The sequence below is a fragment of the Pieris napi genome, chromosome 4, assembly GCF_905475465.1.
Source record: "Pieris napi chromosome 4, ilPieNapi1.2, whole genome shotgun sequence".
Lineage (NCBI taxonomy): Eukaryota > Metazoa > Arthropoda > Insecta > Lepidoptera > Pieridae > Pieris > Pieris napi.
In genome coordinates, this window is record NC_062237.1 from 6,870,490 (window position 1) to 6,881,848 (window position 11,359).

The window sequence follows — 11,359 nt, forward strand, 5'->3', positions numbered from 1 at the left end:
TGTTTGTATTTCAATGAAGATAAATATATTACGCAAATTTCTTCAATATTTACACAAGAAGAAATCTTAAAAATGTAATTGGATTATATTTTAATATCTACTGAGTTGTATAAATTTTATCACTGTAATCATTTATCAAACAAAACATGGCTTGTGATTTTTTGCTAAAATTAACATACAAAAACTATTGAGCGTTTTTAAGGTAATTTTGGCCACACGCCACCACTATGTGAATTCTAATTAGGGTATTTTAAGAAAAGAGCTTAGTATTAGCTGGATCCAGAAGGTCTCTAATAAGAAGGTTCTTAAACGAGGTGGAATGTCGAAAAAACTTATGCAGAATATTAAATAACGCAAAAGTTTCACAGGACAAGACTTGCTTCAAGAGACTGACGGCCAACCTCCACTAATGGAGAGACACTAAATGTACAAGAAGAAAAGAGCGTACCAATTCTTAAAAGGCATTTTATTTTTACCTAAGAAATATTCCTAAATATTATATTTAAGTTTCTGAAAACTGATTTTTAGAAATCTTTTAAGTTGTTTCGTACGTTTTGTTTACAAGTATGACAAAAATGACATACCTATTTTTTACCTCCACACCAAAAGGGGATGTCTAATAACTTTGATATCTCGCGTATGTAATGTTTATTTACTGCACAATACATTTACAGATAGCTTTGGCATCCAATTTCTGTGTTTTATTTGAAGTTATACTAATTACGTTATAAAAAATTGATGAGAGTGAAATTGTACGATGCGCGCGCACCGTTACACAAAATTATCAGTATGAAGTTGCCCACGGAAGATGCTACGGCATTGGACATAATTTAAAAACATTATTCGAATAATAATAGAATTTATGTTACACTTAATGTAAGAGAATAATAATAAATATTTATTTATTTAATTTTTCAAATGTAAACTGAACTTAATTGACTATAATGACTCCTTTTCCAGTCTTTGATTATTTAATTGTAACTAATTATTTGCATGCAATCAAAAACTATTTTTAATAATGCCAAAGAAGTATAACTTTGTACGCGCGTACATAAGTACACGCACCCTTTTTATGTAATGTTTGTATCTTATATGATTATAACTTTATCCTTACACATCGATTTCGCGCACTGACACTATGTTTTTAAGACAAATCTAAAGATAGTATGACAAAGAGTTTCTCGTTAATGTACTTTTTTTTTGTTGAACTGCAACGCCGGGGGCTAGCGGTTGTGTTGCCGACCTTTCAGAGAATGGTAGGCTCTTTTCTTAAAATGTTTGTTCTAATCCTTCAAAAAAATATTATTTATGCCAAACTAGCCTTCTTAAATTGGTTTGAGTAAGTTCGCTGTTAATTTACTATTGACAAATGTATTAAATGTGCTACTTTATTAGCATAGGAATCATCAACATTATCTAATGATATATCTTAATGGTACTACTTATATAATCATGAAAAATAAGTATTATGCTTTGTTAGTAAGTGTGAAATTGCATTGTTCACATTGTTTGATAGTTGAAAACAGATCTGTCAGTCTGTGATTTCTGTTATGTTATAACTATAAATAATTAAGAAATACTTAACATGGAAAAGGCCGATTTAAAAAAGGAAAAGCGTAAGTTTATATAAATCTTATGTGTGTGTGTAATTAAACTCCTTCTAAACGGGTGGACTGATTTTGATTTTGTCGTGTGTACAGGACAACATTTGTTGGGTCCGACAGTTTTATATAAATATATATAATATAATATATTGTATTTGTGATTTTATATATTATTATGTATGTATAACGATGTATAAAATGTATGGTCAAAATTGTGATGTATAACATTTTTAAAATGAGAGTTAACAGTTGATTGGTGTTTTTGTTAATGTTAAGATATATTTTTATAATAATTCTTAATTAACACTAAACGATGTATCGAAGAATTAATTTGCATTACCACCTGGTCAGAATCTATAAGTAAAATTGTTTTTATAACTTATAGTAGAATATGGCATCGGTATTCGCCATCTTCAAATGTTTTGTATGGGACTCAACATGATAACACTATTCATCGTGAGAAGCAGTATGGGAGTTGCAGTATTGGCTATGACGGATATCAGCAGACGGCGGGATTCGAAAGTTGAGGTATAACAACTTTAATTTATTTAATGCTGATCACTAGATGGCGGTTATTGAATTTATGACGCGGTATTATTTTAGTGGATTGTTATTTTTACCCCACGACGGTCCAAGCAGAGGTCCGAGTCTCAGAGAGACGCCCTTGCGATAGTCGCGGGAAAATGCCCATTCCGGCCGAGCTAGGCTCGCCAATCAGCCCAAGCTGAGCTGTAAAGGTCCTTAAGGCCAACAGCGAGATATCCTTCAAAACAAGCGAGTGTTTAATGGTGCCTGTTCATTAAATTTGATAATTATTTTTCTCTTCTCGCGGACTTGGGAGCTTGAAAAGAAGACTAACACACTTGAAAGTATTTTTAATTATCAACTGCAAACAATAAGTCTAAGAAATGCAATGAAAAGTTTTTTCTAGTAAAAGAAATAGATTATATCGATAATTATTCCAATAAATATTTTAACAGGACATTAAAGATAAAAAAAGATTTTATTTCTAGGAAACGTTAAAAAGTTTTCTATCGTAGCTAGTTTTCATAACGTAAATCTTTTAGGCTACAACTACCTAGAAAGTCTTAAAATTTTGTTAAAAACTACGTACATTTAATTAATATTTAAATAGATAGAATCTTTTTAAGATCTGCTGCTGCTTTAGTCAGCTACCTCATTTTCTTCTATCATCTTGATTATTATTACGTCAGTTTTAAAACCTCGGACTGGAAAAACGTCACACAGTTGTTTACTCACAAAACAGCTACCGCTTCGACATAATTACTATTTATATTATTTCTCTTGCAGATATACGACTGGGATAAAAAGACCCAAGGTCTTATCTTATCGTCTTTCTTCTGGGGATACATGGTGATGCAAATACCAGCTGGTCTTCTGTCAAAGAAATTTGGTGGAAAACTCGTCATACTTGTAGCCCTGGTTGTGAATGGTTTTGTGTGTGGACTCCTTCCTTCAATTGTAAGCATTGTAAGTATTATTTTCGTGTTTCTTAATGCGTTTGGGACTTGAGTCTATTCTGTTATTAGAAATTTTTTTGATGTAACAGGGGCAAACAATGAAACTATGAATCACACGGCTTGATTTACACCTTCGGTGCGTTTGTGAGGGTAACATTACCATTTCGCTTTACATACATTAAAATGTTTATCAATTACGTAGTTTTGCTCTTAATAGTTTAATTATCACAATTTTTCAACGATAGAGAAAACTCTGTTGTACAGAGTGAATTTCTGACTGGAAGTTGAGCTTGAGATAATCTTAACGGCAGAAGACTGGACATGGCATATAACACAGTCTTGTCCAGTTTTTAAATTAAAATCCAGAATTTCGGGATAATTTTAAGTATTTATAGAAATGGGTTACTCGTTAGGTATAACGGTTTATTATTAATAGTGTTTTATTCTCTAGGGTGGCTGGCAGATAGTATGTGTGTGTAGAATGCTTATGGGGCTCACTCAAGCCTGTCTATTTCCGGCTAGTCATACTCTCCTGGGAAAATGGCTGCCTGCGCATGAACGTACTTCTTACACTGGTCTTGTTTATGGAGGTATATTTTCATTGTTAATCATATATTTTTTCAATTCCCTACGTCTCATTACATTGTAAAATTCGTTTTCGATATTTGAAATTAGCCTCAGAATGTATTGAAGGTTGGTCTTGGTATAAATTTACTGGAAAGCGGTCTTACATTTGGCTAAAAAGATTATGGTTTTTATCGTACTTTTAGGATGTCAATTAGGAATCGTCATAGCAATGCCTGTATCTGGACTACTCGCAGCTACAGATTTAGGCTGGAAGTTAATATTCTACGGTATATCAGCCCTCATGTTCGTGGAAGCGTTTATATGGCACTTTTTTGCTGCCAGCTCTCCGGGAGAACATAGACTTATAACTTATAAGGAAAGAGAGTACATTGAGAGCGATTTGAATTCCGGTGGTCCAAGTGTAAGTATTTATACTTATACTTATATATATATAAAGTAAGGCATATGTTAGTTATTTAGTTTCAGTTAGGCCCGTGAAACCAAGTCCCAGTTTTTATTCTTATGGCAGTTTCGATAGAACTATTTTATATCTTTATCTATGAAGTTTCAAAATACTCCAGAGTACGAAACATTGGCGTTAAAAACGACTGGGTAAAGTTAAACATCGAATAGTTACTTTCTCTTGGACATATCATAATTGTTTTGCGGAATAAAAACTTCGTAATAAGAAAAACATCACTGACGCAGACGAAAATTATTATACTCGCCTTTTGCACCTCTTATATTGTTTAGTACTTTGTACAAAACACCTACTAATAAATCTAAAGAATTACCTCAAATTGTTTAGGGATTATCAAGATTATGTTTGATTCATAACATTACTTTGCTTTGCATTTAAAGTCTACTGTACATAATGTATACAAAGATAATAATAAACGTATATTTGTTTTCCTCTGCGCAATTCTCTATACGATAGAGGCAGTGATAAAAATATTCCTACAAAAATTGGGATATACCTAAACCATGTCCCTTAATTGGCCAAAAATTCTAAGGCCTTGTCTTGATCCCTGGTGAAACTGTTATATTTCATAATGACATCTTCTGAAAGGTATTTTATAAGTAATTTTAGTCTAAGATATCACTTAGATCTAGATATCTCTTTCCACCTCTGCTTGACAATTCCAAACGGGCAACTCTGGATTATCTTAAACAGGAAATGTAATAATTAAATTTTCCATTACACTTTAAAAAGACGACGAAATAATTAACAACAATATAAATGAAACCTCCCAGTCAGCAAATCAAATTGATATGAAGAATTGAAAGATGTAGTTGCAAATTAAATCAGATTTTTTTTATAACCTATCGATTACCCTTTGCATACTCCCTTAACATTGATTTATGAATTAATTTCATCAAAAAAACAGATAGCTGCAGAATTGAGCGGTGGAAACCTGTACTATTATGACCATGATATATCTAAATACGGTTTATCATACTTCGTCACGCAAATCATTTAGGTATTTTATTAGATATTTTTTTTAGAATCTCCGCACTCCCTGGCTTAATATTTTGAAGACCCGCGGATTTTGGGGAACTCTTGCAGGGCATATTGGTTCATCTGTTGTTTACATGCTGTTTTTCGTGGATATGCCTACTTACCTAGAGAAAGGCTTGCAGATCAGTTTAACCAGTGTAAGTTTTAATGATAGGTTTTCTTTCATTCACTTCATTTCAAATCATAAGGTAAATAAGGTGGCCAGAATAAGTATGCGCGAATTTGTCTAAGTTTAACTCCAAACTTCATCATATATTTTTTAATTAAAATACGATAATCTGTTTCTTTTTTATCTTTAATGGTCCTATTCTATACAATATTTTTAATAGATCTTGCTAGTATAATTTGATGAGTTTATGTGTTGTTGTGTACTTTATTTTCTTGACCCACCAAAAACTCTGATTTGGATCGTCAGAGAAATAGTTTGTAAAGCACAATTGACAAATTAATTAGCTTACTTGTTAAAACATAAAGTAAGAGTGCATTAAAGTTGAAACATCTTTAATCTAAAACAGTTTACTTCAAAATTAAAAAAAAACTGTAAAAAAATATTTTATTAATTGTATATTATGTATGTTTCAGAGTGCATTCCTATCAGCTCTACCATACATAGGAATGGTTGTTGGCAACGTGGTGTCCTCTTTCTTATGTGAGAAAATGTACAACAAGGGTGTTTTTAGATTAGTCACATTACGAAGACTGTTCAATAGTATTGGTAGGTGGCTTTTTATAATCGATTCCAAAGCAATATTTTCTTACCTAATCATCAATTTTATAACTTAAAAGAAACCTTTTAAATTGATAATTTACCTGACCATAACTAATATAATTATTAGGACTTACGATACTGTTTATATCACGTGAACATGTATTGGGCTAACGGCTTACCCGCTTTGAGGTCGTCCGTTCGAACCCCGGGCTGTGAGCTGCTGATAATTATTTTTTTCTCACATAGCGCAATTAACTTCTGTTTGAAATAGGGATATAAAATAATGTCTTATGATCGATAACCTGTGTCAGGCGTGGAAATCCTATAAAAAAATTTGTCAAATAATGTAAGTGGCGCAATGTGTCCCATAGAGTATGGTAGCACCACTGGAATTATTATTCTATATTTAATGTAAATACATATTATATTCCTATAAAGTATAATATGTTTATTATATAAAAAGATAATCGAATGTTTAGGGCTGTGTTGTGTATACGTAGGCAATAGGCATGCTTCTGGCCATATTAATATTCAAGCCGTTTATTTCTGTCACCATATAATTTTTTTATAACCACAATACAAAATATTTGGTCTACAGCGTGTCCTGGGACACGTAGGCCTCTTCTAACCCTCTCCACTTATTTCAAATTAGCCATATTAGCGAAACATAAAACCAATTATTTCATTCAGCAATATCTATCTAATCTATCAAATAATTTCAGGTGTGGCTGGAGTGACCGTAGGTCTTTTAGCTCTCTCGTTTGCGAAGTCAGACAGCAAGACTTTAGCTGTAGGGATGCTTACTGTTACCCTATCTCTATGTGGGTTTGTATCCGCTGGATTTATGGTAAGTTTAGGAAATTATGAGTTAATTTATAATATTCGTTAATAATTAATTGAAAAACCGTATTTTTTTAAGTGATCTTCGTACAATAAATGAAAATACAAATTTATCAGAAAATAAAACGATTTATCGTTCTAATTTTAAAATAAAACGAAAGATGCATTATTTATACATTTACTACTGAAATCACTGTCACAATGAAAACATTTATATTAGTAGGCATGCAAGAACTAGTCAATTCACAAGATTATATTTTCAGATGAGTCATCTAGATCTTTCCCCGAATTACGGCGGTGTAATGTTGTCCGTTACCAATTGCATCACTTCCGCTGGTGCCGTTGCGATACCGATCACAAATAGTTTTATCTTAAGAAACGACCCTGTAAGTATGAACAACGACAATTGAATTGTCTATGGTTTGATGTAAACGTGTGTATTCGTATTTTAAGTTATACTTTTAATTGGGTGTAAATTGAAAACCACAACCACAAAATAGATTTCGTTGAAAGGGTTGCTCGATAGCAGAACCTACGTCGACACTTGGTCTTTTACTATTTCATATTACACATGCAAAATCTAAGAAATATTGTTATTTACCTACGGTGTCTAAATTACCCTTGTAAAGTTCGTAAATTTAAAAAGCAATCAAAAATATTGTCTTAGTACCAAACACGGATATTTTATAGACTCAGTACAATAAAACTATATAGAAACTTATTATTTTTAGATTGTCTAGGTATAAATAATGACGTAACGTATAACTTATGGCCTCTTTAGATAAGTTACTTTCTTTAGGTAAAAATATATGTTTCAAAAACCTAGCCCAAAATTTAAAAAAAAAACCTGGCATTTAAATAAAACTTTTTCAATGCTCACAGCAGGGGGGTTGGCAAGAAAATCTATTGGTGAACAGGCAGGGCTCGATCCTACAACCACGCACTCTGAACCCTTAGCCTAACAGTGCTTTAACAGCGTGTATAAATAATCATGATTATCAGATAAGGTAATATTGCTGTTTTTGTTCGCAGACAGATGTAGGGCGATGGCGTGTCGTATTCTTCGGAACAGCTGTAGTGGGTGTTGTTTGTAACGTTCTTTATGTGCTGCTTGTGAGCGCAGATAGACAGGAGTGGGATGACCCCAACTACTTGGATAAACAAAAGGCTGACCCGGGTATCACATTTATTAATTTCTTAGAATTAAGTCCCATTTATCTAGAAACTTCCATAGTGAGCCGATCCCGAGTTGCGGATTGTGCTGGAAGTAATTCCAAATCGCTGAAATATTTCTAAATATCAAAATAAGGTTTCGTGATTGTCATATGATAAAAGTCAATATCAGCCATTAATTAATTCAAATTCTTACAGAGGAAAGACAACCAGCATTGAACTCAAAGGAATTTGAAATGAAACAACTCGAACGACGATAATGGGCTACAGAAGATCTGACACATTTATTTATAATAAACACAAAATAAAAACAGTTCTCTTTCTGTTCCTGAATTTATACCTATAGAATTAAGTACTTAAATTCTGAATGAATTCGTTTCATTGTATATATGTGTGGGATTCCGCGTATACATAAAATTTGGTCCCACATAGTCTAATGTAATTGGATGTTCTTTAAATTGAAATAAAAGGGTTCGTGTACTTATGTACGCGCGTAAGAAGTTATACCTACTTCTTTGGCTTTCATTATTTTTTTAAATATAATTAATATTTAACGTAAACAATTTAATAATATTTAATATTTAGTATATTATTCAATTATTAATTAATATTAATAACAATTATTATTATTCTTTATTATTTTATTATATTATTAATTCAATTTAATAACTTGGTATGTTTCATAACCTATTAACTATGTAACAATAGATCTTTGTGGAAAAACATTGCTAAATTTCTTTGAAAAAATAATTAAAACTCCTTTATTTGTTTAAAAGGCAAAGCTGCTAACTTCACGCATATTCTATTTCTTTTTACTTGTCTTATTCCCACCTCGCTCGCGCACGCTATAATCACACTGACAACTTTGTGTCACGGTGCGCGCGCAATCGTAAAATTTCACTCTCATCAGTTTTTCATAACGCGCCTAAAGAAGTATAACTTCAAAAAATACTTTATCCATAAAAATCGCATCATAGCGGTTATTAAGTTGAACAAACAAACTAATGCCCTTACTGATAGGCTGTCAACTTCTTAATAATAACAATCCAGTGGTGATACTACCCTTATTGAGACTTGGCCTCAGAGGCCATGGTTTCTTTGATCATTTGTATTTCAAACACAAGTAGGTGATCAGCCTTCTGTCACATATCGTCAATTTTTAGATTAGAGACATGCCGGCATAGAACGTCCATTGGTGCATATCCGGGGGAGCGAAGCTACGACCTTAGGCATGAGAGTTGCACACTAAAGCCACTAGGACAACCTTGCTGCTTCTTAAACAGTACCTTAATATAATTTTCATCGATAAACCGACTTCAGCTTCAGCCCTGCGATTCTGTAACTCACCTTTCGAACTCACACAGCGGTTTTCGCATCGACGGTCGCTCTCAAATCAGTCGTGAAGCAGTCATTTTATGATTTGGCATTCTAAAAAGGTAGGAGCATGTCGTTTATTGTTTATCAGAATGCCAAATCATAAAATGACTGCTTCACGACTGATTTGAGAGCGACCGTCGATGCGAAAACCGCTGTGTGAGTTCGAAAGGTGAGTTACGGAATCGCAAGGCAGCAGCAAAACTTCCAAATCTTAACAAGATTTGGAAGTTTTAATGATTTGTTAAATTGATAACTTAATGTGTAATATTTAAAAAAGTCTGAGACTATTGTTATATTCTTGTTAAAGTATGTGGAACAGAAAAGTTAATTGAGCCCCACGATACAGTTTTATTAGCAGGAAAGCTTTGAGAGGTTTTATAACAGCATCGGTAGTTTTCATTTCATGTTGGTTTTTCATCTCACTTTGGTGCGACGTAAAATTAAACTTTATTAACACAATATCACACCTCCTTAGAATTTTATTATTCTACATAATTTATTACGAAAATGTTTCAATATCAAATATTAATTTATTAATACCTCGGAAATGACAGGCCGGAATGAACAAGTGACGACAAATTATGAACCCGTTCGTTTAATTAACGAATATACCTCACCAGAGGAAGGCTATATTTAAACTCCTGGTTAGGGTAATGAAGCGATCAACAATGTTTGAATAGTACTGATAAGCTGACGTCTCAAATCTACTACTAAAACTTAAACTGGTTAAAGTAAATTCAATTTTAAACCGACAACAAAATCCATACAAGTTTGTCTTTTCTACCATTTTTTTCGATAGGCTGTGTTGTTGGAATATATATGTATATATAACTGTAGGAATACTATGAATCAAATAAATAAATAGAATGAAATACAGATAAATTTATTGTGCCATACTTATGACCTGAGTTTTTATTTTCTAAGAAACACGCTGGACAAAGTGTTTGTGCTTCGTCACGCTCGAGTTAAACCGTTTTTGACGCCTATAAACATATTTGCGTGTTCATATAAGTTCTTGGTGTGAGTTGTGTAAACTAACATTAGTTAAGTTACATATATTTTATATATTTATATTAAGCAATTGTTTAATTTTTTTTAAATTTTAGGCAATCGTCGCACACTTGAAAAAAAATGAGCACTTTGGTTTATTCCACAGTCATAAATTGTAATACAACATTTTTGATTCCGATAATGGTCATCTGCACTTCTATTGATGGGTCACTTAGATTTATGATCTCTTAGATAAGCCAAGTTAGTTTTTGTTAGCGTCGCAACCACACTACCCCTAATTTTATGTTAGTCATAAGCTCATATTTTAAAAGATTATAGTAACACCCAGCTTCAGAGTGTTTCATTTAACAGTACAAGTTGGTAGTAAGTCAGTCTTGCATTTCATCAAGACATCTGTGTATTTTTATCACAACATGAATTCATATAAGAGTAAGAGCCGAATGACTACCTTAAAGGTTATGACACCCCTTAACTAGATTTGGCTATCATTCAGTAACATCATATTAATTTTGAATTCAATAACATTGATCTATGTGTCAGATACATATGTAATTAATAAAGCCTTAATGTGCTAATAATATAGTTGTACCTAATAGAAGGAAGGGAAATATTAACGAACAGAGTCCGATTAGGTAAGGGAAGTGCAGCAACGTAAGACTGATTTGGCACGAAGGATTGCCAGGGTAAAATCCGTAAAAGAGGCCTAGGTCGATGGACACGCTGTCCATCAGTAGTATCAATATTAATATTCAATACTATTATTATTTTAAAAGAATAGGTTAGTCAAGATTAAAAGTAAATAATTAATAGTAGAGATTGTTTTATAATTCCAATTATTTATTAAAAACATTGCAAGGGATCCCCTATTCCTTGTCTAAACAGGGTAGTAACATGTGCAGTCTAGAAATAAGTACCTACATGTGTTAAGTAGTTTATTATAAAACAATGGTTTACAGATTAATATAAACTAAATAAATTTATTTAAAAAAGTGGTTTATTATGGTATTATCAGCTCGAAGCATAGTTTTCAATAAAACAAATAGGTTTTCTTCAATAATCTATTGAAGTAAAAAGTTAT

The 11,359-nt window shown here is 32.4% G+C and overlaps 1 protein-coding gene across 1 annotated transcript; it reads left to right on the plus strand.

The window, feature by feature from the left end:
- Window positions 1–1,519: 1,519 nt before the first annotated feature.
- On the plus strand, window positions 1,520–8,206 carry LOC125048752 (putative inorganic phosphate cotransporter). Its single transcript, XM_047647612.1, has 11 exons — window positions 1,520–1,616; window positions 1,990–2,132; window positions 2,916–3,095; window positions 3,537–3,675; window positions 3,856–4,073; window positions 5,159–5,308; window positions 5,754–5,886; window positions 6,603–6,727; window positions 6,984–7,106; window positions 7,753–7,897; window positions 8,092–8,206. Exons 1-11 carry the CDS (start codon window positions 1,586–1,588, stop codon window positions 8,151–8,153), a joined length of 1,449 nt encoding a protein of 482 aa, XP_047503568.1. The 5' UTR covers window positions 1,520–1,585; the 3' UTR covers window positions 8,154–8,206.
- The last annotated feature ends 3,153 nt before the right edge of the window (window positions 8,207–11,359 follow it).

Bases quoted from the DNA above. Each gene is read 5' to 3' on its own strand.
- LOC125048752 (XM_047647612.1), top strand. From the start codon at position 1,586: ATGGAAAAGGCCGATTTAAAAAAGGAAAAGC. The intron at 2,133-2,915 runs GTATAACAACTT...TTTCTCTTGCAG, and splicing joins GGCGGGATTCGAAAGTTGAG to ATATACGACTGGGATAAAAA. The intron at 6,728-6,983 runs GTAAGTTTAGGA...TTATATTTTCAG, and splicing joins TTGTATCCGCTGGATTTATG to ATGAGTCATCTAGATCTTTC.